Source organism: Dendrobates tinctorius, unplaced genomic scaffold (assembly GCF_039654945.1).
Source record: "Dendrobates tinctorius isolate UK_male_01 unplaced genomic scaffold, ASM3965494v1 ptg000043l, whole genome shotgun sequence".
Lineage (NCBI taxonomy): Eukaryota > Metazoa > Chordata > Amphibia > Anura > Dendrobatidae > Dendrobates > Dendrobates tinctorius.
In genome coordinates this window covers 21,374,389-21,389,372 of record NW_027361711.1, presented here as the reverse complement: position 1 = coordinate 21,389,372, position 14,984 = coordinate 21,374,389, and the positions used below count along the sequence as shown (strand labels likewise).

General features: G+C 40.9%; 1 protein-coding gene across 2 annotated transcripts in view; it reads right to left on the bottom strand.

Moving 5' to 3' along the window:
• CPEB4 (cytoplasmic polyadenylation element binding protein 4) overlaps nt 1–14,984 on the bottom strand; it is a 93,188-nt gene that overhangs the window by 47,677 nt on the left and 30,527 nt on the right. For both annotated transcript variants that reach the window (XM_073575237.1, XM_073575238.1), the window contains exon 2: nt 4,502–4,583. In XM_073575237.1, coding sequence (XP_073431338.1) covers nt 4,502–4,583 — 82 coding nt within the window. The remainder of the gene's footprint in view (nt 1–4,501; nt 4,584–14,984) is intronic.

The window sequence follows — 14,984 nt, the reverse complement described above, 5'->3', positions numbered from 1 at the left end:
AACCTCCAGCCAGCCAAACCTCCGACTTCTCAAATTCCCTGACTCCCAACTCCGAAACAGAACAGACATTTATAAGACATTTCAATAACTTTTCCAAATTCTTATAAAAATATTTACAGTATAAGCGACACTGAACTACTGTACCAATTTATTATACTGTATATTTTAGGAGGTGGACCATTTTATACAGTCTCCACTAAAATGGACACAGACTCCACAACTCCACAGCCCTGATCTCAAGATAGTAAGTTATCCCCTCCCCCCATCCATAGAAATGGGGAGAACTTACTATATTTCTGGTGGTCTGACCACTGGTACCCCCACAGAGCTTTGCACAGTCCCATTCTGATCATGGTAGAGGTGTGTATGTTTGACCATCACTGCATTCATTCCCAGAAAAGGGCAAATGCTGAAAAGGCAATAGCTAATCATTTTGTGAATAACCCTTTAAGCAAGTCAAATTATTTTCCTGCTTAACGCCTCCATAAAAGGGATACAAAAGATCCTTAGACTTCTGAGGCTCATTACAGTTCAGAGATTGCACAAGCAGGGATAGAGTCGTGAACTTGGCCACAAGGCACACATTCACCTTTAGCAAATGTCTGATCTCTCATTTGGTTGACAGCTACTCCTCCCAATTCCCTCATACATGCAAATTCAGTTTCAGTGTGTATATGTTTTTAGTGAGAAGAAGCAAGTCATTGCCAAACACATCTCTATCTCCTTTAGGACAAAAGATTGTGCATGTTGAGAGAGAGTGCTGGCACAACCCCTAAGCATAAAATAGATGGTTGTACTGAATGGTTGTGTGTACGGCCACCTTTGGAGTATGGAACCAGACAGAATCTGCTGCTTTTTTTTTTTTTTATAGTAGCAGTGCTGTGTACAAGATATGATCTAATGCACACGCTTCAGAGAATACACACATGGTCAAAATTGTTGGTACCCCTTGTTTAATGACAGAAAAACAAACACACAATGGTGACAGAAATAACCCTGAATCTGACAAACGTAATAAATCAAAAATCTATGAAAATGAACAAATGAAAGTCAGACATTGCTTTTCAACCATGCTTCCACATAATTAAATTAATAAATAAAACTCATGAAATAGGCCTGGACAGAAATGATGGTACCCTTAACTTAATATTTTGTTGCACAACCTTTTGAGGCAATCACCGTAATCAAACGATTCCTGTAACTGTCAATGAGACTTCTGCACCTCTCGACAGGTATTTTGGCCCACTCCTCAAGAGCAAACTGCTCCAGTTGTCTCGTGTTTGAAGGTTGCCATTTCCAGACGGCATTTTTCAGCTTTTTCCAAAGATGATTAATACGATTTAGGTTTTAGGTCTGGGCACATAGAAGCAGGGCTGTGGAGTCGGAGTCGTGGAGTCGGTGCTCATTTTGGTGGAGTCGGAGTTGGAGTCGGTATAAAATGGACCGACTCCTAAAACATATAATAAATTGGGTACAGTAGTTCAATGCAGAATGTGCTGAATATTTTTTCATAGGAATTTGAGAAAGTTATGAAATGTCCTATAAATGACTGTTCTATTCCTGATCTAAGGCTACATTCCCACACAGCATTTTTCCTGCGTTTTTTGAGGATACGTTTTTCAGTTGCAAAAGCAGATTTAGCTTTTTAAAAAACCGCATCACCTGAAAGGTTTTTGAGCTCAGATAATGTTTTCAATAGCAAAAGAAGATTAGAAATCTGCTCTATCTATATATCCATATCATATCTGTACCAAAAAGAATGAAAGCCGGATAGCACACAGACTAACACTCTTTTTTTAGCACCAGTCAGGTACACCTCATAGCTGCCCAAAAGGACGCCCAGGACAGGCATTGCTCTGCCAAGAGAATGCAAAGCAGTAATCAAAGCAAAAGGTGGCTACTTTGAAGAATCTAGAATATAAGACATATTTTCAGTTGTTTCACACTTTAATTATATAATTCCACATGTGTTATCATAGTTTTGATGCCTTCAGAATGAATCTACAATTTTCATAGTCATGAAAATAAAGAAAACTCTTTGAATGAGGTGTGTCCAAACTTTGGTCTGTACTGTATACATGTATACAGTGTATTACATATTTACAATTTATTACAGTTTTTTGCGTTCTAAAGTTGTATTCCAATAAATAGATATTATGTTCTATCTAAATATCTTGAATTATTGGATCATAGAAATGATTAAAATGTCTGATGTTCACATTGTACTACAATAAATTTTTCACTTAAATATAAGCAATAAATGTGGGAGTCGGAGTTGTGGAGTCGGAGTCAGGGAAATTGAGGAGTCGGAGTCGCAGGTTTGGCTTACCGACTCCACAGCCCTGCATAGAAGGCCACTTCAGAATAGGAAAACATTGGACTCTTAGCCATTCTTGGGTGTTTTAGCTGTGTGTTTTGGGTCAATATCCTGTTGCAAGACGCATGACCTGCAACTGAGACCAAGCTTTCTGACACTGGGCAGCACATTTCTCTAGAATCCCTTGATAGTCTTGAGATTTCATTGTTCCCTGCAAAGATTCTAGACACCCTGTGCCCGATGCAGCAAAGCAGCCCCAGAACATAAGAGCCTCCTCCATGTTTCACAGTAGGGACAGGGTTATTTTAATGTTTCATTTTTCCATCTGTGAACATACAGCTGATGTGCCTTGCCAAAAAGGTACATTTTTGTCTTATCTGTCCATAGGACATTCTCCCAGAAGCTTTGTGGCTTGTCAACATGTAGTTTGGGAAATTCCAGTCTGGCTTTATGATTTTTTTTTTCCAACAATGGAGTCCTCCTTGTTCGTCTCTCATCAAGTCCACTTTGGCTCATACAACGACGGATGGTGCGATCTGACACGGATGTTCCTTGAGCTTGAAGTTCACCTTTAATCTGTTTAGAAGTTTTTCTGGGCTCTTTTGTTACCATTTGTATTATCCGTCACTTTTATTTGTAATCAGTTTTCTTTCTGCGGCCACGTCCAGAGAGGTTGGCTACAATCCCATGGAGCTTAAATTTCTGAATAATATTTGCAACTGTAGTCACAGGAACATCAAGCTACTTGGAGATGGTCTTATAACTTTTACCTTTAACAGGTTTGTCTTTAATTTTCTTACTAATCTCCTGAAAAAACTCTTTCCTTCGCTTCCTGTTGAATGTGATACACACCATGTCACCAAACAGCACAGTGAGTATCTGTAGCCTTCTATATATAATAAATAATAATCTTTATTTTTATATAGCGCCAACATATTCCGCAGCGCTTTACAGTTTGCACACATTATCATCACTGTCCCCGATGGGGCTCACAATCTAAATTCCCTATATTAGTATGTCTTTAGAATGTGGGAGGAAACCGGAGTACTTGGAGGAAACCCACACAAACAAGGGGAGAACATACAAACTCCTTGCAGATGTTGTCCTTGGTGGGATTCAAGCCACCGCGTGCCGCCCCCTATATAGGCCCACTCACTGATTCCAAGATTGTAGACACCTGTGATGCTAATTAGTGGACACACCTTAACATGTCCCTTTTGTCACATTTTCAGGGGTACTATCATTTCTGTCCAGGCCTATTTCAGAGTTTTAAAAAAAAAAAAAAAAAAAAAAAATTCTGTGGAAGCATTGTTGAAAAGCAATGTCATAGATTTTTGATTTATTATTACTTTTCTCAGATTCAAGTTATTTCTGTCACCATTGTGGGTTTTTCTGTCATTAAACAAGGGGTACCAACAATTTTGACCACGTGTGTGCACAGTGTAAATTGGAGCTGTGGATTTGAAATTCGAATCCTATTCGAATTTATGCTAAGGATGTCACAATAGATTTAACCTGATGCAATGCAAGGGTGATATGCGCTGCTTAACCCCACAGTCTCCACCATTGAATCTGCAGGTATTCAATGCAGAATTTAATTGCAGGAATTCTGATTAGACACATCCCGGTAAGTCAGCAAAGAGGAGCTCTCACTCTACACATGCCATGTAACACTACAGGGTGAGAGAAGAGAGGAGGAATGCCCACTATGGATTAGAAAAATCACAGCAAACAAAGCTGTGAGAAATCTCCATACTCTTCAATGACATGAGAGCAGTTATAGAAAACCGCATAGGAAAAAAAATATACACTCTGCTGGGGGTTAAATATCCAAATTCTCGCTGTCACAACAATTTCCGCCCACATTTAACTTTCAAAATGAATTTACATAATCTTTCTTATGTGAAGCAGAAAGTGTGAGGAGCATCAGGAAAATGCACCAAATGGGAACACGAAAACTGGCAAGGCCAAAGTGCACACTCGTCCATACACTTATACACCAACTAGGGTCATTCTCCTCTAAATACCACATGTCACAAAAATTGAGTACACAGAACTAGAGAAAAAAAAAAAAACCGTGAGCAAGTTGCACCAGCAATATCTCCCCAGATCCCCAATCCTCCAGAGTGTACGGATATAAACTGCATAACTCAAAGTGAAGAGGTGATAGAAATGCATATTTACCTTTCAGTGAATCATTTTCTGCTCTCATTATGTCAATCAGCGAGCTTTCCAGTGAATGCATGTCAAATGTTCTGGTGCGATCCTGCAAAAAGGTCACATAATATTTAGATGAAAACCAAAGAGAATGCAATGCCAAAAAAAAAAAAAAAAAAAAAATCACAAACAGATGAGCAGATACCTGTATGTTCGGGTCCGGCCAAACAGTTACAAAAAGTTAGGGTTCGAGTTCCAGAACAATACCCAGACCCAATTTACTTGAACGGGGGACCCAAACATCCAGTGTTTGCTGCGCTGTTATGTGCATGACAGCACGACAAACAACTTCCGATCGGCGTTGAAATCAACCACGCTGGTAAGAGAGCCACGGTTCCCACGTGGTCAGAAGAGGTATAAAGTTTAATTCCGGTCACTGGTGTCAGCTGACCAGACAACTGGGCATCCAACACCTGCTGGCGCTAATAACAGCGAGAGCAGGAGCGGCGAATGGGAGTATTCATCTGCCGCTCCTGCACTGTAAATAATTTATTTTTTTTTTGTTAAAAAAAAAAAAAAAGTGTTGTCCCCCTGTGTTTTTGTTAGCCAGCCAGGCAAAACTCACAGCTGGGAGCTGCAAACCTTAGTTGTGAGCTTCAATAAGGATGGTTATCAAGAATAGAGGGGTCCCCACGCCGTATTTTTTATTTAAATAATTAAAAGCAAAAACGGCATCAGGTCCCTTCCATTTTTGACAACCCAGCTTGCTAAAGCAGACAGCTGGGGGCTGGTATTCTCAGGCTGGCAAGGGGCCATGGATATTGATACTGAACTGCTGCGAGAGAGTTTTTCAAATGGTGCTAGCGGGGATGTCACCGCAGTTCAGCCCGGCTGGGAACGCAGCCTCAGTGACGTCACCGCTAGTCACTGACGCTGCGCTCGCAGCAGTTCAGTCACCACTGGTTCTCAGCCTAGACGGTCGCATCTTGGCACCGTCCAGGTTGAAAACTATTTCTCCCCCAGACATGGATTACGGCATGGGACAGAACGACAGACAGGTATGGTATATTGTCGTTTTATTATTTTTGGTTTATTACAGGAAAGAGCTTTAGTGGAATTAGGCGAGGCTGTAAGTATGGTTTGATTAAGATTATTAAAGGAGTGACATTTTTTCAATTAAAAGGACTTTATTCTTGGTGTCTATTTTCATACAATGAGACTATGGGGTTAGTAATGGATGTGCCTTTTCTGGTCATCCGCGGGCTGCTATTTTTAGGCTGGGGGGCAACATCCACAATATTCATGGCCTCTTACCAGCCTGAGTGTACCAGCCCCCAGCAGTCTGCTTTAGCAAGGATGGTTGTCAAAAATGGGGGAAACCTCACTTTTTTCAAATTATTTAAATAATTAAAAAATAGGGTGTGGGGGCCCCTCAATTCTTGATAACTAGCCTTGCTGAAGATGACAGCTGAGGGTTGCAGCCCCCAGCTTTTAGTTTTGCCTGGCTGGTTAACAAAAATATGGGGGAACCCATGCCGTTTTTTTTCCATTATTTACAGAGCAGGAGCGGCTGATGAATACTCCTATCCGCCGCTCCTGCTCTTGCTGTTATTAGCGGCTGCAGGTGTAGAATGATGGGATCAGTAGCCCCATCAGCTGACACCAGTGACCGGAGGTAAACTTTATACCTCCGATCAAAGCAGAGCGCTCACACTGTCTTTTGACAGCATGGGAACCGTGGCTAGCTGACCGGTGGGGATGATTTCACTGCCGATCAGAAGCGGTGTTTGCTGCGCTGTCATCCACGACAGCGCGACAGTGGATGACAGCCGACAAACACCCGGTGTTCGGGCAGCCGAACCCGGACTTCCTGGTGAAATCAGTGTTCGGTGTCCGTGCCCGAACAGTAGATGTTTTGTACAAATGCCAAACTTCACTGTTCGGGTTCGCACATCTCTAGTCACAAAGAAGAAAATAAGAAGAAAGAGACTGGATTACAGCATGTAATAATGTGACATCAAATGGTCTTCAAACAAATGTGTTTAATAAAGTACAGCTAATTAAATATATCAAGTGCAAAATAAATCCCCAAGGTCGGGTGCACATGATCCAGAAGTAGCAGCGCTTTGGATGCAGCGCATATTCACTGCGTCCAAAGCGCTCGAGTCTATTGAATGCAGGTGAATTTGCATGTGTTCACTGAACCGTGCAGATTCACCGCGTCCAATACATTCTACTGGTGAAATTTCTCTTGCGCAGACTAGAGGTCTAGAAAGATGTGCCACATGTCAGTCTCAGCGGGTGAGGCATGGGCGTCTGTGCACTCATAGTGGACATTGGATTTCTTGAAATCCCATCCACTATGCTGTAATAGCTGGCCGCAATTACGGATTGTGTGCACATACGCCAAGAAGTTACCAGGTGCACATTATTGTGCCATCCACTCTGGCTGCACAGACATTTGTCACTTTTGTCATAATGGCTTCCATTAAATATTTTCCATAGGAGACACAATGAAGCCACCAGGTGGCAGCATTACTCAGCGGTACGGTCTCTTACTCCTGGGAAGTGAGTACTATACTTGTGGTGGGGTGTATTGTAAATGACTGCATACTGGCTGGCCGGCACCTAGCTGGCTGTTTAAATAAACAGCAAGGACTCACTATTGAGAGAGATGAATCAAAACTGCTACGAAAGAAAACCAGAGTAAGTTGCCCATAGGCACCGGCAGGATTTGTCCTCATTTTATAGAAACCATTTAGAAAATAAAGGCAGTGGGCTGAGTGGTTACATGGACAATTACTTCACTTTTCCTCTACATTAGTGTTGCTCCATGTCCCATTGTACTTCAGATTACACATAACATTCCATATAGTAACTCGGCATGATATGAGGCTAGACCTGGCAGACATCAGACCTCCTCCCTTCTTACAGATAATTACACAGAACAGTGCAACAATGCCTACAAGAGTCTTCTCCACCATGCAGCGGGTCATCCTCCATTAGGAGCAGTGCTGGGGAACCTGGGTTGAGGTCTGACAGAAAAGTTCTGTTATTTCCTGAAGCCAAGGGAAAACAGGAAGTAAGCCGTAGAGAGGAGAGGCATATAGATCAGAATATCTGGGGGGAGGGGAAAAGCACCACAGCTGTATTCTGCCTTTGGTTAGACTTTAGCTAAGGTCTAAAGAAATTATAAACCTAGAAAAGAACGAGTCAATAGGACATTGTATTCTAAACTGTATATCAGGGTGAGGCAGGGCAAATCTAGAGATCAGGAATTCTCAGGATCAACATTCATAAATCAAATCTCCTAAATAGTACTGTGCAAAAGTTTTAGACAGGAGAGAGTGCTGCAAAGTAAGAATCCTTTAAAAACTATAGAAGAGTAAATAGATAACTTAAGTGCAAAGTTACAGATCAAAAGAAAAAGCTTAATCCAATCAATACTTGGGGTAACCGCCCTTTGTCTTAAAAACAGCATCAATTGCTCTAGGTACACATGCAAATAGTTTACGTTTGGCCTTGTTTCCACATTGAAGGATTGGCTTTTTGGACACCGTTCTTCCATGTAGAGTACTTCTTTCCAGACTTTTCTGAACAATATTTGGGTGTATCTGAGGTCCACTGGTTGCTGACAGTGGCCCTGATGGCACTGCAGGACGACTTTTGATTTCTAAAGCAAGCATGATGTGCCTTTCATTATGCTAAGTTTCCATGGCCGACCACTGAGTCTACTGCCCTCAACATTACCCATTTCTTGGTGTCCTCAATACCTTGAAATACAGATACTTATCCATCAAGGAAGTCTTAATTTATTCTCCAGCAGGACAAAGATGCAACATTCAGTTAATATAAGAACTATCTTCAGCAGCAAGAACTCTGAAGTGATGAATTGGCCCACGCAGAACAAAAAACTCAATTTGATCAAATCTGGGAATACATGGAGAGACAATGATTTGCACAAGCTTACATCCGCAGATCTGTGGTTAGCTCTCCATGATGTTATTAAGTGCACCTGGCAGCAGTTGTGCCATAAGATATGGCCACTGCCTTTCAGGGGTTACCTACAGTATTCTATAATGCTGTAGCTAAACCCCCGATCCAACCTGAACGATAAGAAAAATAAGTTTTATTATACTCACCCAGGGGGCAGTCCGCTCCGATGGGTGTCGCAGGTCCGGGGCCATCCATCTTCATGCAATGCCGCCCTCCTGATTGCATCACAGACTTCCCGGCATTGTGCTCCTGCGCAGGCGTACCTATCTGCCCTGCAGAGTAAAGTACTGCAGTATGCAGGACCTCTGACCTTTCCTGTATAATAAGTACGCCTGCGCTGGAGCGCGATGCCAGGTAGCCATGAAGCAAGCAGAAGGGTGGCATTGCATGAAGATGGGAGGTGCCCGACCTGGACCTGCAACACCCATCGGACTGGACCACCCCCTAGGCGAGTATAATAAAACTTATTTTTCTAATCTTTCATGTCGGATCAGGGGCTTATCTTCACCATTATAGAATGCTTTAGACAAGCCCTGAAAGGCAGTGGCCACATCTTATATCGGCAAAAATTGCCGACAGGTTGTTAAAACGAACCTTCTTCAATTCTTCTAGATGCACATATAAAGTTTTTGATGCTTCGATGCCGTTTTGAACATAGTGTGATCACACCAAATATTCATTTGATTTAGTTTTCGTTTTTGTTCTGTTCATTTTGCATTTGTTAACTGATAGAAGTTTTAAAGACAAACTTTTTTAACGCTTTTTTTTTTTTTTACTTTGCAACATTTTGAAACACCTGGAAAAAAAAAAAACAAAAAAAAAAAAAAAAAAAACCTGAAGCGCTGAACTGGAATATAAACTGGTGTGTACACAGCATCAAGTGACATGTTCACACTGGCCACTAAAGAGACAAAACCTAAAGAGAAAAACAAAGTCAGAAAATACCCTGCAGTAAATAAATATCAATGGTGCATGAAAAAAACCATACGGTGTGTTTTTTTTAAAGTTATGTTAACTAAGTAACATGTTATTTTCATGCACCATTGCAATTTATTTACCGCAGGGTATTTGCTCTCTTTCTTTCCATCTTAGGTTTTGTCTGTTTAGTGGCCATTGTGAATATGAGCCTACATTCTGCATGCACTCCAACTTATATTCAAGTACATCGCTCTAAGTTTTTGTTTTAAGGTTTTGCACTCTACGGTGTTTGCGTCTCTGTCCTGCTCGGTCCTTATACGTCATTTGACATATGGTAAGATTTTTATACTAGAGGTCAGGTCTGTTCCCAATGAGGTCACCATGACAGTGGGATAGCCTATGTTTTTTTTGTTTTTTTTTCACAATTATGTTAACTAAGCACCCTATATTATTTTCATGCACCATTGATATTCATTTACTGCAGGATGTATTATCATTTTTTCCATCTTGATTTTTTTTTGTTTTATTTTCCACACCTGCCTAAAAATTTTGTACAGCACTGTACATCTACAACATCAAGTTTTGAGAAAAGGTAGTTACCACTTCAAAAGGTTAAATGTTATATGTATTATGTCTATAAATACTGCTGTGGCTGGAGCTCACATCTTGTATCTGGCATTCAAAACAAATAATTATATGAGGTCTTCTGTGTGTCTGTAAGGGACAGCTGGAAGAGAGAAAAATGCAAGTGACAGCAGGAAGGAAGATTGAAGATTACAGTCATCTTTCTCTGTGTACAGTCTTCAGAGTCCTGGGGGAATACAGAGACCTTTCCTAGTGTTATCACACTCCTCCTCACCAATCAGGGAGGATATCTGCTTTGCCACATTTGGGGGAGATTTTTTAATTTTCCACTGAACTACTGAGAATATGGTCAGTTCAGTTGCATATCTATCCAGCCTTTGAAATTACCGTATTTGCCAATTCTGAAAGTCTATATTCTAGAGGAAAAATCCACTGTAAATGTAGCCCAACTCAGATATGGCCTAAAACCAAAAATTATTCTATTTAGTTCTAGTGAATGTACCTTTGCCTCAAACATGATTTTTCATGGATATTTTTAGAAATCTTTACACATAGATGCAAAATTGAGAGAATTGCAGCAATAATTGTAAATTGGAATATTTGTACAATGAGCCAGGTGTCTGTTTTTAGAAAATATACAAGTCTGGGGGAGGAGGAAGGATTTTTTTTTTCCTTCTTAGGATTATTTTTGGGGGTAAAAAAAATGACTACAATTAAGTACAGTCAACCAGTTTAGAAGGAATTTTGAGTGACTACTGCATTTGAATCCAGACAAATATAAAAAAAAATAAATAAATAAATAAAAAAAAAAAAAAAAAAAAACTGTTCAAATTTGTAGGGACACAGATCAAAATCTGTATTTCTCATAGTTAGCAAACATGAACAAATTTGTATGCATGCAGTATGTATACAGATTTATGCTAAAATAAGCAGAACGTGAACAGCTCAGTATCTTAAATGGCAGCGATAATTAACCCCTTAAGCCCCAAGGGTGGTTTGCACGTTAATGACCGGGCCAATTTTTACAATTCTGACCACTGTCCCTTTATGAGGTAATAACTCTGAAACTCTTCTATGGTTCCCGGTGATTCTGACAATGTTTTCTCGTGACATATTGTACTTCATGTTAATGGTAAAATTTCATTCAAATAACTTGCGTTTATTTGTGAAAAAAAATGGAAATTTGGCAAAAATTTTGAAAATTTCGCAATTTTCCAACTTTGAATTTTTATGCCCTTAAATCACAGAGATATAGCACACAAAAAACTTGATAAGTAACATTTCCCACATGTTTACTTTACATCAGCACAATTTTGAAACCAATTTTGTTAAGAAGTTATAAGGGTTAAAAATTGACCAGCGATTTCTCATTTTTGCAACACCATTTTATTTTTACGGACCACATCACATTTGAAGCCACTTTGAGGGGTCTATATGATAGAAAATACCCAAAAGTGACACCATTCTAAAAACTGCACCCCTTAAGGTGCTCAAAACCACATTCAAGAAGTTTATTAACCTTTTAGGTGCGTCACAGGAATTTTTTGAATATTTAAAATAAAAAAAAAAAAAAAAAAAAAAATAATGAACATTTAACTTTTTTCACTAAAAAAAATACTTCAGGTTCAATTTTTTTTAATTTACCAAGGGTAACAGGAGAAATTGGACTGCAAAAGTTATTGTGCAATTTGTCCTGAGTACGCTGATACCTGATATGTGGGGGGGAACCACTGTTTCGGCGCATGGCAGACCTCGGCAGGGAAGGAGCGCCGTTTGACTTTTTCAATGCAAAATTGGCTGGAATTCAGATCGGACGCCATGTCGCGTTTGGAGAGCCCCTGATGTACCTAAAAAGTGGAACCCCCCCCAAGTGACCCCATTTTGGAAACTAGACCCCCCGAGGAACTTATCTAGATATGTGGTGAGAACTTTGAACCCACAAGGGCTTCACAGAAGTTTATAACGTACAGCGGTACAATTAAAAAAATCATTTTTTCCCACAAAAATGATCTTTTCACCCCCAATTTTTATTTTTCCAAGGGTAACAGGTCCCTAAAAGTTATTGTGCAATTTGTCCTGAGAACGCAGATACCCCATATGTGGGTGTAAATGACTATTTGGGCGCATGGCAGAGCTCGGAAGGGAAGCAGCGCCATTTGATGTTTTTGGCTGGAATTGAGATCGGACACCATGTCGCGTTTGGAAAGCCCCTGATGTACCAAAACAGTAGAAACCCCCCACAAATGACACCATTTTGGAAACTAGACCCCCCAAGGAACTTATCTAGATGTGTGGTGAGCACTTTGAACCCCCCAGTGCGTCATAGAAGTTTATAACGCCCAGGTGTGAAAATAAAAAAAATCGTATTTTTTCCACAAACATGATCTTTTAGTCACCAATTTTTTCATTTTCCCAAGGGTACAAGGAGAAATTGGACCCCAAAAGTTGTTGTCAAATTTGTCCTGAGTACGCTGATACCTCATATGTGGGAGAAAACTACTGTATTGGCACACGTCGGGGCTCAGAAGGGAAGTAGTGACGTTTTGGAATGCAGACTTTGATGGAATGGTCTGCGGGTGTCATGTTGCTTTTGGAGAGCCCCTGATGTACCTAAACAGTGGAAACCCCCCACAAGTAACCCCATTTTGGAAACTAGACCCCCTAATGAACTTATCTAGATGTGTGGTGAGCACTTTGAACCCCCAAGTGCTTCACAGAAGTTTATAACGCCTGGGCGTGAAAATAAAAAAATCATTTTTTTCCACAAAAATGATATTTTTGCCCCCAATTTTTTATTTTCCTAAGGGTAACAGGAGAAATTGGACCCCAAAAGTTGTTTTGCAATTTGTCCTGAGTATGCTGATACCCTATATTTGGGGGTAAAACACTGTTTGGGAGCATGGCAGAGCTTGGAAGGGAAGGAGCACCATTTGACTTTTTCAATGCAGAATTGGCTGGAATTGAGATCAGACGCCATGTTGCATTTGGAGAGCACCTGATGTGCCCAAACAGTGGAAACCCCCCCAATTATAACTCCAACCCTAACCTCAACACACCCCTAACCCTAATCTCAGCCCTAACCCTAGCCCTAACCCTAATGGGAAAATGGAAATACATACTTTTTTTTAATTTTATTATTTTTCCCTAACTAAGGGGGTGATAACGGGGGGTTTGATTTACTATTTATGGCGGTTTTTATGTTTGGCGGCTGTCGCACGCTAAAAGACGCTTTTTATTGTAAAAATAGTTTTTGCATCACCACATATTGAGAGCTATAATTTTTCCGTATTTTGACCCAGCGAGTCATGTGAGGTCTTATTCTTTGCGGGACGAGTTGACGTTTTTATTGATACCATTTTCGGGCACGTGACATTTTTTGATCGCTTTTTATTCCGATTTTTGGGACGCAGAATGACCAAAAACCAGCGTTTCATGAATTTCTTTTGTGGGGGTGCGTTTACACTGTTCCGCGTGCGGTAAAATTGATAAAGCGGTTTTATTCTTCGGGTCGGTACAGTTACAGCGATACCTCATTTAGGTAGTTTTTTTATGTTTTGTCGGTTTTTTGCAATGAAAACAATTTTATATAAAAAATAATTATTTTTGCATCGCTTTATTCTACGAGCTATTTTTTAGCGGATGATGCTGTATGGCGGCTCGTTTTTTGCGGGACAAGTTGACGTTTTCAGCGGTACCATGGAAATTTATATGCGTCTTTTTGATCGCGCGTTATTGCGCTTTTTGTTCGGTGGTATGATAAATTATTTTTTGCTTCGTTTCTTATTTTTATTTTTTAAGGGGTTCACTACTAATGGGACAGTTTTATAGGGCGGGTCGCTACGGACGCGGCGATACCAAATATGTGTACTTTTATTTTTTTTATTTTCAAAAAATGAATTTATTGGGGAATTTTTTTTTTTTTTTTTTTTTTACTAATTTAGCGATTTTTTTAAAATTATTTTTACACTTTTTTTTTTTATTTTTACTTTATTACATAGTCCCAGGTGGGACATCACTGTCCTGTGACAGATCGCTAAGGCCTCTTTCACACTTCAGTTTTTTTACAATCAGTCACAATCCGCCAGGTTTTGAAAAAAACGGATCCGCAATTTTCCTTTGAGGATCCGTTTTTTTCCCCCTTTGACTTCCATTATTGACGGATTGCCGTCCGTTGCATCAGTTTTTTTTTTTTTGCGGATCCGCCAAAAGTTGCTGTCCGTCACCATCCTCAAAGATTTCAAAACGGGGCTTGCAACGTTTTTCCCTCTGGCGGATCCTCCAGACACTGATTTATCCCGAAATTCTTTCTGGGTGCCGGACAACAATTTTCTCTCTCCCCCCCTTTAAAATTCTTCATTTGTCGGATCCGTCACAAAAACGGACGGGTGGCATCCGTTCTCATCAGTACTAAAACAGATCCGCCATCCGTCCTTTTGGCGGATTTTGACTGATGCAAAAAACTGAAGTGTGAAAAAGGCCTAATCTGTCACATCACAGATCAGCAATCTGTCACAAGCAGTTCTGCAGACTTCCTCATGCCTGCCCTTTGCAGGCAGTGAGGAAGTCAGCTCCCCACAGGCCCCCGAAGGCCCCCCGTCGCCATCTTGGATTTGGGAGCCTGTAGGGAAGGAGTCCCCCGCAGCAGCGCTGCACATTGCGCTGCCGTGGGGGGCTCAGGGAAGCACGGAGGGAGCCCCCTCCCTGCCGATGCTTCCCTTTAACCCCGGTACACCGCGTCGTGTGATCGCGGTGTACAAGGGGTCAACGTGTCGGGGGCGGTCCGTGACCGCCCCTGACACATTGTGCCGGGTGTCAGCTGTGATAATCAGCTGACACCCGGCTGCGATCAGCAGCGCTCACCACGTGGGCGCCGCTGATCGCATTAGACATACTATCTCGTCCTTGGGAATTAAGTCCCAGGGCACATGGACGGGATAGTACGTCTAATGGCAGAAAGGGGTTCAAAATTGGCCTATTGTTTAAATCAGGTTTCTGTGCTGCATTGTATTAA